The 17,041-nt window shown below is 38.9% G+C and overlaps 1 protein-coding gene across 2 annotated transcripts in view; it reads right to left on the bottom strand.

The window, feature by feature from the left end:
- Nucleotides 1-15,555, bottom strand: part of phf21b (PHD finger protein 21B) — a 130,792-nt gene extending 115,237 nt beyond the window's left edge. The window contains exon 1 of one of the 2 annotated variants that reach the window (XM_034673401.1): nt 15,150-15,555. In XM_034673401.1, coding sequence (XP_034529292.1) covers nt 15,150-15,203 — 54 coding nt within the window. In that variant the 5' untranslated portion in view covers nt 15,204-15,555. The remainder of the gene's footprint in view (nt 1-15,149) is intronic. The other variant, XM_034673402.1, reaches the window with a different exon arrangement.
- Nucleotides 15,556-17,041: the final 1,486 nt, after the last annotated feature.

Raw genomic sequence — 17,041 nt, 5'->3', positions numbered from 1 at the left:
CCTTAGTTATGCTGCTATAGGCTTAGACTGCCAGGGGAGCTGGCGCACTTAAGGCGCTTTTCCACCTCAGGAACTTTACCCTGGAACTAGGGACTTCACCCCTGAACTACATGCGTTTCGACCAGAGGAACCAGGGTCTAAATATAGTCCAGGGGTAGACAATCTCCCCCCTGAAAAGCCCCTGCTTTGGGGGTAGTACTTTTCAAAGGTCCTGGGACTTTCGGTTGAACGTAACAGTGTTTGTGGAGTTTACACAGTTCTTGAAACACAGAGGGAGTTCCTGGGAATGCATACTAGTTTAGTTTTTTATTTAGATTTCAAAATATTATTTAGTAGATTTTTTTTTCCTCCATACGTCACCCGAGACTTCAGCCTGCGGTCGAAACGCAGACAACAATGGGGGCACAGGAACCTTTTAGTTCCGGGTAAAGTAGTTCTTGGGGTTAAAAGACCCCGGAACTCTTGGTCGAAATGCACCTTTACACACTAGGATCCTATCTCACCCCCCGACCCCCCTATAACCCACTTTAACTCTTCCTGTCCCATTGAAAGTTACAAACCATAGACCTTTGTGGAGTCCCTGAGCTCCCTTGTCTCATGGGTTCCTCTGATACGCTGCTGTAGACAGACTACTACTACTACTACTACTCGTCTCATAACTACCATCGCTCTCTCTCTCTTTTACTCCTCTATCCCTCTTTCCATCCCCAACTCAGTCGAGGCTGATAGCTGTCTAACATGAGTCTGGTCCTGCTCGAGGTTTCTGCCTGTTAAAGGGACGCTTTTCCTCGCCGCTGTTACTAGCTAAATACTGCAAGGTGCAATGCTCATGGTGGATCAAGGTGAGATCGACTGAGTCTTACCCTGTCTTGGTTTGGGTCTCTGTTCATAATTTAACATACAGTAACATGCAATGTTTGTAAAAGTGTCTTGAGATAACATTTGTTGTTATTTGGCACTATATAAATAAAGATTGATTGAATCCTGAAGAATGAGGATGTGCTGTTTCAGGTCATATGACTGACATTGCACTTCTTGCAACGTGACTACTGCGCTTGTGCACATCCCAATTGTCAAATGCTATATGGTTCAGCCTTAATCTGATCTGAGGCATCTTTAGTTTTACTACATAGGTAGCAGAAAAAGAAAATGTTTAATTCTCAGCCCAAAACTGTTCTGACAACCCCCAAAAAATAACCTCCAGAGACCGTTGGAAATCCAGCTCTGCTCCGTAATGAGACATGTCCTCGGTCCTCCTCCCGCAGGCCGCAGTGAATTCGTCAGGGAGCCGCAGTAGTCAGATCCAGGCGTGCAGAGGACAGGATTTAGTCGCCGTCAAGCTGCAAACTTTCCCACCAACAGAAAGCAAATGTTGTCTAATCCCAGGCGGGCTCATTACGGCCTCCTGCAGGGCTGATAATCCAGGGGTAGGTTTAGGGATTCATGCTGGACTAACTGGAGAGCAGATTGGTGTAAAGGACCGGCGTTTTCCCTGCAGACGGGTCGATCGTTAGGTTTAAACAACTCTCTGTCTGAACTCGCCGCCTGTCTGTCTCCTCCTGTCTCTGAGAGCGAAGGAAGGTTGAGACAGGAGAGTTACAACACGACCAAAGTGGAGGTAAAACGCTCGCTGATTTATGACTGACACCTTGCAACACTTCTTATTTACATTTTCATCTCTTTCGCTTCATCGCAAAAATCCAACGCACATCCACTTTTCCCTGCAAGAAATCTCACATCCGCCCAGATCCACAGAGGATCCACACAATTCAACTCCCAACTTCCAAAACCTCAAACCTTGGTGGATGTAAATAAAGAGATCAGAGGTCAAACTGCAGCTTCGTCTACCTTTATGAAACACTCCTCCTCCTCCTCCTCTTTTATAAGCAGCTCAATGAATTCAGAGCAGAGATCTCTGATTATACAACGATTACTATCCAGGAGCTCATGAAAGAGAAAGAATCTGATTATGAAACATTTCAAGGATGCAGAGACGAGTTAAAGAGACCGAAAACAGCTTTAAGATTCAATTTCATCCATCATGTACAGATGATACAGAAATATTACTAACTTTAAACTCTACAGCTCCCTTTTTATACTTAATGCATGCTAATATACAAGGGTAATCGGGTCCTATTAAAGGGCTGAACTGCACTGTTTACACACTTTATAGCTCTAATATGGCCGTTTATGGGGCATTCAAGTGCTATCAAAATAATCCAAACATTCAGCGTCCAGCAGGGAAAACTTTGTAACCCAACTTGCAGAATCTTTTGTTTAAACACATTTTTAAATATGTTATTGGTTATTTTTATGACTTATTAACTTCAAGAAAAAAATAGAAAAAATATTTAGAAATTATAAATTATTTCAGAAATAAATTATCATTAAAAAAAGGTATGAATTTACATATTTTAATAATAATTTTAGGCAAATTTTAGCAGTAATATTGTATGAAGGGTGTTACCTGTAGTGTCAGTGCATGTTGAGTGACTTAGTTTAGTGTTAGACACTGAAAAAATTATTTACTGTCGTATTTATATTAGATCTCATCATTCCCTCATTTATTCTGAAAAATTTTGAATGCTCAGATAGAATTCAGATAAATTATTTCTCAACTTTGGAAATAGGACCATCTGAGAGCACAGGTAAGCAGCATTCAGGTGTGGTGCATTTAAGAAGAAAAATAAAAGTTTAAAATTCAACATGTAGGAAGACTTTTTTGAGCGTTTGCATGCATTAAAGTAGCATTGTGCATGGAAATTAAACAAGGGTATTCAGGTCCTATTAAGGGGTTGCACCATAGACTGTATAAAATATGGACGTAGTATCTGTGATGTCACCCATCTGTTCCTGAGAGCTGTTTTGAAGCAAATCGACAGCAGCAGCCATATTGGTAATGCAGAACTCAACTAGGCAGAGTGTGACGTAGTGTGAGCCTCTTAGCCAATGGCTGTGTGTTCCCGACCGGGAGTCACGTCAGTCATGTCCTTATTTGGGCAAAACTCGTAATCTTAATATCTTCTTAACCGTCACGTTAGAAAAAAATTCATCCCCATACAGTGTGTGCCATTAGAGAGATTAGCTTTGTAGGGCCAAGACGTTTTTTGAAACAGGCTGTAAACATATGTATTAATGCTGCAAAGATCGTCTTTTTCCCATTCATATCTATGTGGTTTCCGGTGTTTCTGCAGCCAGCCTCAAGCGGATTTTCGATGTATTGCATTTTATAGCACTTCCGCATTGGCTTCATCATTTGAGACCGGAGTTTGCCGCTTGGGTTGCACACTTTATAGCTCTAATATGACCGCTTATGGGGCATTCAAGTGCTATCAAAATAATCAAAAAATTCAGAGTCCAGCAGGGAAAACTTTGTAACCCAACTTGCGAAATCTTTTAAATACACTGATTTTTTAGTATCTTGTCGATTATTTTCATGACTTATTGCCAAATTTAAAAAATCATAAAAAAGTATCAAAAAATTATGAATTATTTCAGAAATGAAATATAATTTTAAAAAGTATGAATTCACATGTTTACATACATTTTTGCCGCTTTTGTCAGCTGTAATATCATATATAAAGGGTGTTACCTGGAGTTGCTGTGCATGTAGAGCGACAAAGTTTAGTTTTAGAAAATGAAAAAAATTGTCCCTTCTATGTCTACCTTTTTTATTGTGGCTTTTTTGTGTTATCTATTGTATTTTTCGTATCTGTTCTATATAATATACATTTGTTTTTATTGATACTGGGATTTAAGCTTGTACAGCACTTGGGACAACTGCGGTTGTTTTAAAATATGCTATATAAATAAAGTTAGACTTGTATTTTTAGTATGATTCCCACATTAATTTTAAAAGCTTGTGAATGCTCCGACAGAATTCAGAGAAGTTATTTCACAACTTTGGAAATAGGACCATCTGAGAGCAGGTGAATGCAGCTTTCAGGTGTGGTGCATTCAAGAAAAAAAGAAAGTTTAAAATTCCAGATGGAGAAAGACTTTTTGGATTGTTTACATGCATTTAAGTAGCTACGTCCATGAAAATAAACCGGTTTCAGCAGGATTTAAAAGGAGAAACTTTAGCTCGTCTGTTCCTTGTTCATGAGGAAAAAGGTTTCTGAATCAACTTTAAAAACTAAGCGTGTGCAGGACAGACTTTCACTTGGAGATCATTGCTCATAGTGATGCTTCTTGGCTTTCAAAGTAACAGAGAAGAAAATTGACACTGAACATCCTCCAAAAATCAGAATGAGTCAGTTTCCCCGGCCGAACAAGCAGCAGCGTGTTGCATCACTAAACCTCACAATGAAGCATAAACACTGAGGTTCAGGAGCCTGCATACGTGCACTTATTCCTCATGCTAACCGGGTTTCTTAAGTGCATGTAAATGTGACTTCCGTCCCACAATGCACTGCACAGACAGAAGCAGACTCACAGCTGGAAAACAGAGAAGAAGAATGAAGCAGCATGCAGCTCTTAAACACAAAGGAAGAAACCATCTGAGGAACATACTTGAGTTGAACACCTCTGAGTTCAGATCAGGTGAACTGGAGATAAGTCGAGTGTGGAAACACAAAGAGGCGCAAAACAGAGAAATGACTTTATGAATAAAATATAAGTATACATAATTAACGTATGCAGGAGAAACACGCAGCTGGAAGACGTTAAGTAAATACTACAGACAAAACTGCAACTTATTGTCCTTTATGTCTATTCTATGTTACATCCAACAAGCTGTAAAAAAGAGAGCTAGGACTCTTTTCCTCCTAAAGAAACAGACTTAAGTCAATGAACTGTGTTTAAGGACAGTTGGTGACTCACAATAGAGATTACTGCTGGCTTTAAATGAACAATACATCAAATATGGGTCACATGTTCACAAAAACTATGAACAACGAGGTCCTGCCAACTATAACACACAATTGAGGTCACATTAAGTCAGTATGTAAACAAAATAAGGACTTTTTGTAGTGTTTGGATAATTGAAAATGAGGTCCTCCCCCACCCTCCACTCCCCACATTTCCTGTCTCTCTTCAGCTGTCCTGTCAAATAAAGGCAAAATATTACTTTTAAAAAACTTTTAAAAAAGAAGAAAAGGCCAAATTATTGACTGTTGGAGGTTTTCAACACAGCTGTTTAAAAAACCAACACATTAATTCACTGTTTCAGTTTAATTAAATATTAAAAAACAACCAAAAATAATACTTTTGATTTGTTTTGAGCCAAAAAATATTGATAGTTAAAGCGAAAAATAACAAAAAAAGCAGGCAACCCTTCTTGCATTTCATTCCCCCACTGTCTCCCAGTTTCCTACACTATCCACTGTCCTCTCCTTGATTAATAAAAGGTGTAAAAGCCCCAAAAAGTATAACTTAAAATAAGATAAAAAACAGTTATTGTTTTTACTTGTTGACTCTATCTTTTGTTGATTTAATGAATCTGAAGCATGCACGGCTGCAGATGTTTGCATAGTTTGGGACACAATGCATTCAGAGGAACAACATCCCAGCTTTTGAAACATCAGAGGAGCACCTGAACGCACCATTCAGGTGTGTTTGGTACGTTTGAGGATAGTTTAACTCAAATGTTTTGGTGGTTGGGGCGCTTATAGAGGCTATAGTCCTCGTCGCAGAGGTCGCCAGTTCGATTCCCGGCAGGTCGACCATTTACTGCATGTCTTCCCCCGCTCTCTACTCCCCACATTTCCTTTTCTCTCTTCAGCTGTCCTATTAATAAAAGGCAAAAAAAAGCCCAAGAATATAACTTTAAAAAAGAAAAAGGTCAAATGATTCACTGTTTGGGTTTCCATCACAGCTGTTTAAAAAAATAACATTAATTCACAGTTTCAGTTTAAATAAATATGAAAAACTCCAACACAAATACTACTTTTGACGTTTTTTGAGTCCAAAATGTTCAGTTAAAGTGAGAAAACAACAAAATGAAGTTAAAAACACTGCACACGGGCGTGGACTTGGCCTAATGGTTAAGTTGCGTGTGAATGTCATTCCCCCTCACTGTCTCCCAGTTCCCTACACTGTCCACTGTCCTCTCCTCGATAAATGAAAGGTGTAAAAGCTCCAAAAATATAACTTAAAATAAAATAAAAAACACTGTGCACAGTTGTTGTTTTTTTAACTGTTGAATCTATCTTTTGTTGATTTAATTCACTGCAGAGCTGAAGATGTTTGCATGCTTAAGGACACAATGCATTCAGAGGAATAACTTCCCACATTTTGAAACATCAGAGGAGCACCTGAACGCACCATTCAGGTGTGTTTGATGCATTTAAGGAAAGTTTCACTTAAATTTTTTGACGGTTGGGGCGCTGGTGGCCTAGCGGTCTGAGCGCCCCATGTATAGAGGCTATAGTCCTTGTTGCAGAGGTCGCCAGTTTGACTCCTGGCAGGTCGACCATGTACTGCATGTCTTCCCCCGCTCTCTACTCCCCACATTTCCTGTCTCTCCTCAGCTGTCCTATTAATAAAAGGAGAAAAGCCCTAAAATATAACATAAAAAATAAAAACAAAAACAAGTTTTCAACGGTTAAGAGGGATTTCAGTCACCACGGTCATTAAAGAACTCATTCCTGCAGGGAGGAGTTAATGATAAGGGTGGATCATAACTTCTGCTATGTTTTGTAATACTGAAAAACAAACAGTAAAAAACTGATCACAAAAAAATGGGGATAAAACAAGAAAAACATCCAGAAAACATCATTTCTCATTAAAGAAAGCTGATTAAAATCTACATTCTTGCATTTTCAGACTCTTAACTCCTCCTTTCCTTCAAATCGTCCAATCACAGGACCCGTCACAGTCCACTCAGACCAATCAGATGCCTGCCTTTATTAGATAAAGAATCTCAGTTCAGACGAAATAAAAGCCGCTTCAGAACCTCTCCATTACTCCTCCACTTTGAACTTTCTCTCTGCTTCACTGCTCTTTAAACACACACGTATACTTTATGTATATTAAAACACACTCTCTATATAGACGTCCTTATGTGCAACTTTAAAAAGCACCTTAATGAGCTTCACACGCTGTGAATGTGTAAGAAGCAGGAGTCTCCATGGTTACAGATGCTGCCTTTACTTCTGTCATTGGAAATCTTTCAAGTCAAGTAGCTGCGGCCTTTGTTTCCACTTAACGGTGCGACCGGAGAAGGAACAAAATATGAGAATTAAACGCTTGACTCCACAAAGAGTTTCAGCTGAAAACACTCGGATCGATGTGATCTGCTTTAAAGGGATGAAGAAGAAGAAAAAGAAGAAGGATGACATCGCCGGAGCAAACGGAGCTGAACCGGGTTTTTAAAAAAAGAAGAAAAACAACTTCTCTCCACCTGACAAGTTGGTAAAAATCTGACGCCATGATGCAACGGAGAGCAAGTGGAGCGGAGTGAAAGAGAATCAATGAATCTATTCTTCATCTGAGGCTGAAAAACAGGCAGAGAGGTGGATGATACAGATGTTACAGTGCTGAGAAACTCCTCAATCTCAACCTGAGGAATACAGCGCTTTGCTCTTTAGTTATTCCTCGCCTGCATTTACATCCTCTGTATCATTTCAGCCACTGAAGGCAACACCAGGATGTTAACAGTCGATTCAGTCACCGGGTTCATTAAAAAACAACTTTTTACAGGATTAGACGAGGGAAACCTACAGAAAAACGTCATTTCTAATGAAACACGCCTGATTCATATATATATTCTTGCATTTTTAGACCCTTAACCAGTGAATCAATGAATCTATTCTTCATCTGAGGCTGAAACACAAGGAGAGAGTTGGATGATACAGATGTTACAGAGCTGAGAAACTCTTCAAACTCAATCTGAGGAGAGGAATACAGCTGGAGGATTCAGAGAGGCAACATAATTAAATGCAATTTAGTTATTCCCCATCCAGTGTGTTTTCTGGTTAGCTGTACTAAGAAAAAGCGTCAACAATTGGGGTAAAATTTGAAATACAATCGCTCAAAATCTATTCATGTTCCGGGGTCAAAGTGGGGGCTTAAACAGGGAGAACAGGGCGAATAACTGAGGCTAATCTATAAAATTAAATGTAGTTTGTTTTCTTGTGATTCTTTTATTTGATTCTATTTTATTCTCTGACAGCTTTTTATGTTCTGTGAGTTTTAACTTATTTTACCTCACTGTGCAGCTAAACTTAAACATTTTTTTTAAATGTGCTTTCTAAATAAAGTGGATTGGATTGGAAGCAGTTGTTTGGGTGCAAAAATAGTCTAAATCCTGAATCTGAGGAGGGAAAAACTGCAAGAAAATTCAGAAATGTAAGATACTTTCGTTTTGTATCCATCCCTCATTTATATTTAAGCCTGACACTTAGCTTAGCTTAATGATTACAATAGTTATATTCATGTTCCAGGGCCAAAACTCCAGCTAGCAGGGACAGAGATGGATGATACAGATGTTACAGTGGTGAGAAACTCTTCAAACTCAATCTGAGGAGAGGAATACAGCTGGAGGATTCAGAAGGGCAACTTAGTTTTGCTATTTAGTTATTCCTCTGGTGAATTTACATCCCCTGCGTGGTTTTAGCCATTGAAGGCAACACCAGGAGGCTACTAATGGTGACTTTAACCATCTATACCCCAGCTTTCTATCCAGTGTTAGCCGGTTAGCTTACTACTACTCCTTTATTAGCGTCTTACCAACCAACTCAAAATGAGGTGACATTTTTCCAACAGGAGACAGTAACCTTACATCCAGTGTGATGTTCTGATTAGCTGCACCAAGAATAAGCTTCAAAAATTGGAGCAAAACTTCAAAAACTAAAATCTATTCATGTTCCAGGGTAAAAGTTGCTGATTAAACCGGGATAAAGAGGCAAACAAGAGGGGCTAGCATCTTCTCAACAAACTCAAAATTAGGTGACATTTTTCCAACAGGAGACAATAAAAACACCATACAAAAAGTGTCAAAAATAATGTCATAATTTTGATAACTAAGATCTATTCATGTTCCTGGGTAAAAGTTGTTGATTAAACCAGGAGAAAGAGGATAATCTACAAAATTAAAGGTAGCAATAAAGCAGTTTTTTTGTTACAGGGAGAGAAATAACAGCTAGTAAGAAGAAAGATGGATGAAATTAAGTAGTTGTTACGCTGCAAAAATAGTCTAAATGCTGAATATGAGGAGGGAAAAACTGCAGGAAAATTCAGAAATGCAAGATACTTTTGTTTTGTATCCATCCCTCATCTCCTGAGTGTTTCTAAAGCAGCTCCACGATGCCATTATCAGTCAGTCTAACAGTCAAACTTCACCTTTCAATATTGTGTTAGGCAGCTACTTAGCTTAACTTAATGATTACAATAATTGTATTCATGTTCCAGGGACACAGCTAGCAGGGAGAGAGGTGAGTGATCAGAAATCCAACTTGATTTTGCTCTCAGATAATCCCTTGTTTTTGTTTTGCAGCATCTTATTAAAACACATCTTTATTCCAAACATGGACGCCTAAAACAAAAAAAGAAGCCTCCACATCTCCTCCCTCAAAAATAATTCAAACTTGCATCCACTTGTCTCAAACCGTGACCATGAAACAACCTTTCCTGCGGTCAGCAGACAAATTCTCAATCCTGCTAATAAACAACTTGTGCAGCCGTCTAATTATTCCTGCCTCCAAACCCATGAACGCTCGCTCCCTCCCTCGCTCTGTGAGCTGCTTAAAGTTCAAGGCGAGTTGATTCCTCGCCACGGCTAATGTTGACACAGCCTCAAAGTGTGCTCACTTTTTTAGCCAGGATCATCATTAAATCTCTGCGGCGGATGTTTAATCTAAGCCTCGTTTGGTTTAAGAGAAAAGCAGCGGTTCACGTGTGCACGCAGGGAAAAAGTAAAGGTCACATTTTGCAGCTAAAGAAGAAGAAGAAGAAAAAAGAACGAGTGTAGTGGGTTGTGATTAAAAACATCGCCGTGCTCTGCTGACTGGGCTTTCTGTCTCTCTTTTCCCTGCCGCCCCTCCCCCCCCCTCCAAACCAAAAACAGCATCAAAGCAATCAAAATGGTAATGTTAGGCATGAATGGGGCCCATCCCCCCCTCCTCTTCCTCCTCCTCCTCCTCCTGCACGAAACTCTGCAGACTTTTCTCCTCTCCATGTTAGAGGGGGGAGGAAACCACCCCCCTTTTCTCTCTCAAAATGGAAGCTTCCACTACCAAACTGAAAAGAGAAGAAGAAGAGGAAAGAAAACACACACACACACACACTACAACACAACAAGGATTTAGATGCAGGATTCACGCCAGAGCACTAAGCAGAAAGTGGAACAACAGCTGCATGGAGCTTTTGTCTTTTTTATGTGGCTTTAGAGGAAGTTTAATGGGTTTAACTGCAACAAATCAAGTGGCTACAAACTGGGAATGGATCGATTCAAGTAAGGAGGAGGGGACACAGGCCTCTAACAGTGGAATAAAACATTATAGAAACAGCAGCAGAATAAAACATCTACGTCTTTCTACTTGAATTCTCCCCTCACTGATGTGGGGAAGTTGTGTGTGTGTGTGCTGCCGGGCTGGGACCGAGCAGCGGGGCGGTGCAGCAGCAGCAGCAGCAGCAGCAGCAGACAGAGGAGCTAGAGGAGCAGGAGGAGCTGGCCGAGGTGCTGAACACACTGCTGCCTCGCTCTCAGCATCCATCAGACCGGCTGCTGCTGAGAATACGAACAGGCTCACTACTTTGCTTGAAGAAGTTAATGTAGGACACTGTTTGCTGGCCTTATAGAGAGTAAAAAAGTGAAAGTGTAAGAGCGGGCCAATCAAACGCAGCGCTGTGGTCATGTGACCGACAAGAAATAACACCACCAGACATAGTGATGGGAATGTGGGCTCCTTTTAGGGATCAGATCTTTCAGCTCATGTCAGAAATAACATTTTCTGATATGATTATTATGACAAATTTAACATTTTTTCACCTATTATAGGTTTGTGTGCACATACATCACTTAAAATATTCACTATTATTATACTGAGACAAATAATTTTAAAATAAGAGAGTTATACACTATTGATGGTTTAAAAAAACTTGATTAAAAGTCAAATATGATGATCATACAATACATTAAATATAAATATATCAAATATTACCAGCTATATAGCAGGGGGGGTCAAACATGCGGCCCGCGGGCCAAAACCGCAGAAGACATTAACTGCATTTTTTCAATAAAAGTAACTACTATTTCATATTTGTCCTCTGGGGGGTCACATAAAATCATAGTTTAAAATCATATTTTCTGGGACTTTTTTTCTCAAAGTGAGAAAATAGATCACTTGCTGTTTGCATAATCCAACAGCTGCTTTTGTAGACAGATGGTTCATTAAATGTGAACATTTTCAGAATGTACTTGTACTTTTTTGCACTAAAACAAAGTTTTAAAAAATCCAGAGTTGTCCTTATTTATAGGTTATTATGTTATGATTTTTACCGGCTCACTTCAGATCAACTTGGGCTGTATGGGTTTGCGGCCCCTGAGCTATAGTCACTAATTTGTTTGTTATTAGACATTAATATGCTTCTAATATTAAAGACAACTACATATCTACAACTTAATGCAAACACATCTAACTTTCAGCTTCTGGCTGCGACTCGACACAGAAAAGATTCAATGTGTGAACTTGTCTTAATTCTTGGGAAGTTCTGAGATGAATCGAATGATTAAAGGTTCATTTTGGTTAAGACAAGATCATTTGTGATTCTGTGTCTGGCGGGACAGTAAGACTGTGCAAGTTACGGACTTTAGAGCAGTGAAGAGGGGCTCATTATTCATAATAATCCCTCCTAATTTAAATAAATAATAAGACCCAACACTATTTACTATGTATGTTAAGTTACAGAAGTATACAGAGAGAGAGAGTAGATCAAACATAACTGGCCGCATATAAAATGTTCATGTTATTGTTGATTGTAAATGTTCTGTTTTTTTGTTTATAACTCTGTAAAGCACTTTGAATTGCTCTTTGTATGAATGCTGCTTTATAAATAAACTTGCCTTGCCTTCTTTGTGTGACTGAAATAGAAGAAAACAATGTTATTTAATGTTGTATATGTTCATTTGTTTAAGTTAGGTACTTATTTTCTAGAAATTGAACAGTGCTATAGTCATAAGTGTAGTGTTGTAGTACTCGAGATCGGTCTTGGTCTCGAGGCCGCTTATTTCAGGTCTCGGTCTTGTCTCAGTCTCGGACGGGGCAGACTCCGTATTTTCTATCAAGACTGGTCCAGACCACCACTGATGCACTCTGTGTCCCTGTCATTACTGTGATAAGAGACAAAAGGAAACTTAAGGAGTCAAAAGAAAGGCAACAAAGTCAAAACCAGACCTTGTTTGTTGCTGTCAATAGTTTTCAAATCAAACTTAAAAAAAAGAAACAGAAGTCTTTTATTTTGTTTCTCTCATGAGGATTTTTCATTGATTTATAAGGTCTGGGTCTTGCCCTGGATCTCTAAATGTCTTGGTCTCAGACTGGGCGGACTCCATATTTTATATCAAGGCCAGTCCAGACCACCACTGATGCACTCTGTGTTCCTGTCATTACTGTGATAAGAGACAAAATGAAACTTAAGGAATCAAAATAAAGGCAACAAAGACAAAACCAGACCTTGTTTCTTGCTGTCAATAGTTTTCAAATCAAACTTAAATAAAAGAAACAGAAGTCTTTTATTTTGTTTCTCTCATGAGGATTTTTCATTGATTTATAAGGTCTGGGTCTTGCCCTGGATCTCTAAATGTCTTGGTCTCAGACTGGGCGGACTCCATATTTTATATCAAGGCCAGTCCAGACCACCACTGATGCACTCTGTGTTCCTGTCATTACTGTGATAAGAGACAAAATGAAACTTAAGGAATTAAAATAAAGGCAACAAAGACAAAACCAGACCTTGTTTGTTTCTGTCAATAGTTTTCAAAGTCAGAAGTCTTTCATTTTGTTTACTCTCATGATGATTTTTCATTGATATATATGGTCTTGGTCTTGCCCTGGATCCCTAAATGTCTCGGTCTTGTCTGGGTCTCAGACTGGACAGACTCCATATTTTATATCAAGACCGGTCCAGACCACCACTGATGCACTCTGTGTCCCTGTCATTACTGGGATAAGAGACAAAAGGAAACTTAAGGAGTCAAAAGAAAAGCAACAAAGACAAAAGCAGACCTTGTTTGTTTCTGTCAATAGTTTTCAAAGTCAGAAGTCTTTCATTTTGTTTACTCTCATGATGATTTTTCATTGATATATTTGATATATATGGTCTTGGTCTTGCCCTGGATCCCCTAAATGTCTCGGTCTTGTCTTGGTCTCAGACTGGACAGACTCTGTATTTTGTATCAAGACCGGTCCAGACCACCACTGATGCACTCTGTGTTCCTGTCATTACTGTGATAAGAGACAAAATGAAACTTAAGGAATCAAAATAAAGGCAACAAAGACAAAACCAGACCTTGTTTGTTGCTGTCAATAGTTTTCAAAGTCAGAAGTCTTTCATTTTGTTTACTCTCGTGATGAATTTTCATTGATATATATGGTCTTGGTCTTGCCCTGCCTTGGTCTCGGTCTGGATCCCTAAATATCTTGGTCTTGTCTTGGTCTCAGACTGGGTGGACTCCATATTTTATATCAAGACCGGTCGAGACCACCACTGATGCACTCTGTGTCCCTGTCATTACTGTGATAAGAGACAAAATGAAACTTAAGGAGTCAAAAGAAAAGCAACAAAGACAAAACCAGACCTTGTTTGTTTCTGTCAATAGTTTTCAAAGTCAGAAGTCTTTCATTTTGTTTACTCTCATGAGGATTTTTCATTGATATATAAGGTCTTGGTCTTGCCCTGGATGCCTAAATGTCTCGGTCTTGTCTTGGTCTCTGTTAATGTGGTCTTAATTACAACACTACATAAGTCTTTCAAAGTTTGGTTCCTCAAGTTACAATGAAAGTCAGACAACTTTGGATTATAACACATGAATCTGTTTTTGTTTTAAGATTGAGTTGTGTCTCCAGTTTTGTTGAGATAACCCAAAAAGGACAAATGAAGTGTCCACCTCACTCACTCAAAAGAGTCGGTTCAAAGAGCCAGCTCGTTCACGAACAGCACATCACTACACCAGACTAACTATAAAGTAACAAACCCGACATGTTAAACCGAGTGAAAGACATTAAAAAGCGACTATTCTGTGATATTAAATCCTCATTTAACCTCCAGAACTTCAACTTCCCCCCGAAGAGTGAGCCGGATAGTTAGCTTAGCGGCTCCTTTATGAGCATCCACCGTTACTCTCCAGAAACATGTCGACCTACTCAAAATGGACGCTAAAATTTTTCAACATTACACAACTTTGAGTGCAGTGAGACCCGATAGGAGACAATAACAACAGGGCTTTAACACTTAACATGCACCGGGCTGTTGTGGTGTGTCATACCGGGGGGGGAAGCGTCCACAATGGGGATAGAAATGTCAAAAAGAATCGCTTAGGGCTGTTTTTTTCCTCTTCTTTGACTGTCGTACAGCTCTCCAGGAGGAATCACTACACAACTTCACCATACATGTGATGTGGAATTTACAGCAAATTAAAGCAGTTAACATATCAAATAAGAAGAAGAGGGGCTTTGTGCTGAGAGATTTATCCTGATAAAGTTTCACACACTCCCCAATTCCCCCTCCGAGGAAGCTTGAGAGGAGATATCCGTGAGGTTTGCCTGTGGGTGCTGCTTCATCTTGTGCAACTAGTTTGTAAAAAAGGATGGAGGAGTGAAGAGTGAAATTGAGGGGAATTACAAAGTTAGTATGTAAGGGAGGAACAAAGCAAGGGGATGATAGCCACAGAGTCTTCTCTTGCAACCTCATAAATATGCAGGTCGCGTCCTGATCGCCACACAGCAGCACCACCAACACAGCACTGCATTATTATCACTCACTATTCTTGTTGCTCGCTGGGTTTAAAGAGCCACCACAATAAGGCAAAGTAAGTGTGAAAAAAGTGCACTTATTAAGACTTAGTGTGAGCTGTGTAAGGCAGCAGACATGTCGCATAGTTCTCTCCTCTCTCTCGCAGTGTTCACCTCTCATCCCTTCACATCTCTCCCCTCCTGCTCTCACTCTCTCACAACACCAATAAGGGTAGAATAACACGATGTTTCATTTACCTGATGACATTGGATTTCTACTTTCAACGCCTCTTGCAGGCCTTGTAGTTCCATGTTCCGACCAGAAAAGCACTTTTCTCCCACTTTCGACGCGGCCGAGACGAAGTTTAAGTGAATTAAAGATTTTTTAAAGCGACAATAACAATTGAAAGAAGAACTACTCAGGCTGCAAAGCAAGTTCTCGCTTCTTCTTTTTTTACAGGCTAGGACTCATCACCCACTTTCCGCCCGTCTTCAAAAGTGCTCCAAACCCGGCACAAAGAGCTCCAGCCCCGGTCGAGTCCTCCCCGGATTTCGGCCGAACGTCGACAGGTCCAAGGGGGAAGCGGGTTCGCTTTTCTTTCGATAAATTTAAGTTGAAAAATGGGGACTATATGTTGTCCGAGTCCGCGGCTTGATTTCACTTTGCCTGGGGAAAAGTTGCGCTTCGGCTGTCAATGGTAATTCTGAAGTTCCCGGATGGAGCAGAGAGAGCTGAGCCCCCCCCGTTACACACACCACGCATGCGCTGTGAGCAAGGTGGTGGTGGGGGGAGCACAACTGCTTCAACACAGTGAAGAGTATCTCTGACAAAAACTATTATTCTAACAGTATAATTGACTCCATAATCAAAATTCACAACGATGGATGAATTATAGAACCACAGTCATCATGAAAACTACACTTCTGTCTTCTTTTCTTTCAATTTAAAGTATCAGGAGCAAAGATGCCAAACAAAAATCATATATACCTCATCTTATTTCTGACAAAAACTATTATTGTAACATTAAAAATGACTCCATAATTAAAATGCACATCGATGGAAGAATTATAGAACCATAGTTAACATCATATTTTCCTTTCATTCAGAGTATCAGGAGAAAAGATGCAAAACAAAAATCATATATACTTAATCTTATTTCTGACAAAAAGTATTATTCTAACAGTATAAATGACTATATCATAAAGATACACAACGATGGAGGGATTATAGAACCACAGTTATCATCAAAACTACACTTATCTTCTTTTTCTTTCATTTAGAGTATCAGGAGCAAAAATGCAAAACATAAATCATATATGCCTCATCTTATTTCTGACAAAAACTATTATTCTAACAGTATAAATGACTCCATAATTAAAATACACAACAATGGAGGAATTATAGAACCACAGTTGTCATCAAAACTACACTTCTGTCTTCTTTTTCTTCTCATTTAGGGTATCAAGAGCAAAAATGCAAAACAAACCAACAAATACAGTACTTTATCATATTTCTGAAACAAAAAAACAACATAGTAATATTTAGAAACAAAAGTATTCACTGTTATTCAATTTGAAGAAAATAATTTAGTTGAAATGTAATGAGAACATACACATACATGTATTGAGGATGCTTCTTTTAGTGATGTAAAATAACTTTTAGCAATATATAAGATCTGTAATAAAGAGCACTTTTCAGGTACTCTTACTAAACATGTGTATGATATTTTTCTGATACACTACACTTGAAATCACCAGGATTTACATACTTTTTACACCACTTTCACTAATTGATAATTCTTTGCAGAAATATAAAAATAGAACATATCATCAACAAAAAATGTAACATGATAAATAAAGTTAAAACATTTTACACCATTCTGATAAAATCATGTCGACACATTTGGCTTAGAAAATGTAGGACCTCTGTGAGAATTTAAAAGTACATTTTGAGTCTAAATACTTTTTTATGACAAACATAATTTTTCCATAATGTGTCCGTTACATTTGTATGCTACTAGTTATACTGACATACCTATCATTTGACTACTCTACTTATGTTATTAAAATGTGTTGTCCCTATCTTATGAGGCCCTTTACCTTTATACATTTTATTTCATGTATGATATAAAAAGGATTTATTTGATGTT

The sequence above is a fragment of the Notolabrus celidotus genome, chromosome 21, assembly GCF_009762535.1.
Source record: "Notolabrus celidotus isolate fNotCel1 chromosome 21, fNotCel1.pri, whole genome shotgun sequence".
In the NCBI taxonomy this organism is placed as follows: Eukaryota; Metazoa; Chordata; class Actinopteri; order Labriformes; family Labridae; genus Notolabrus; species Notolabrus celidotus.
The sequence above is the reverse complement of the archived record's forward strand: the minus strand, read 5'-3'. Positions and strand labels throughout refer to the sequence as shown.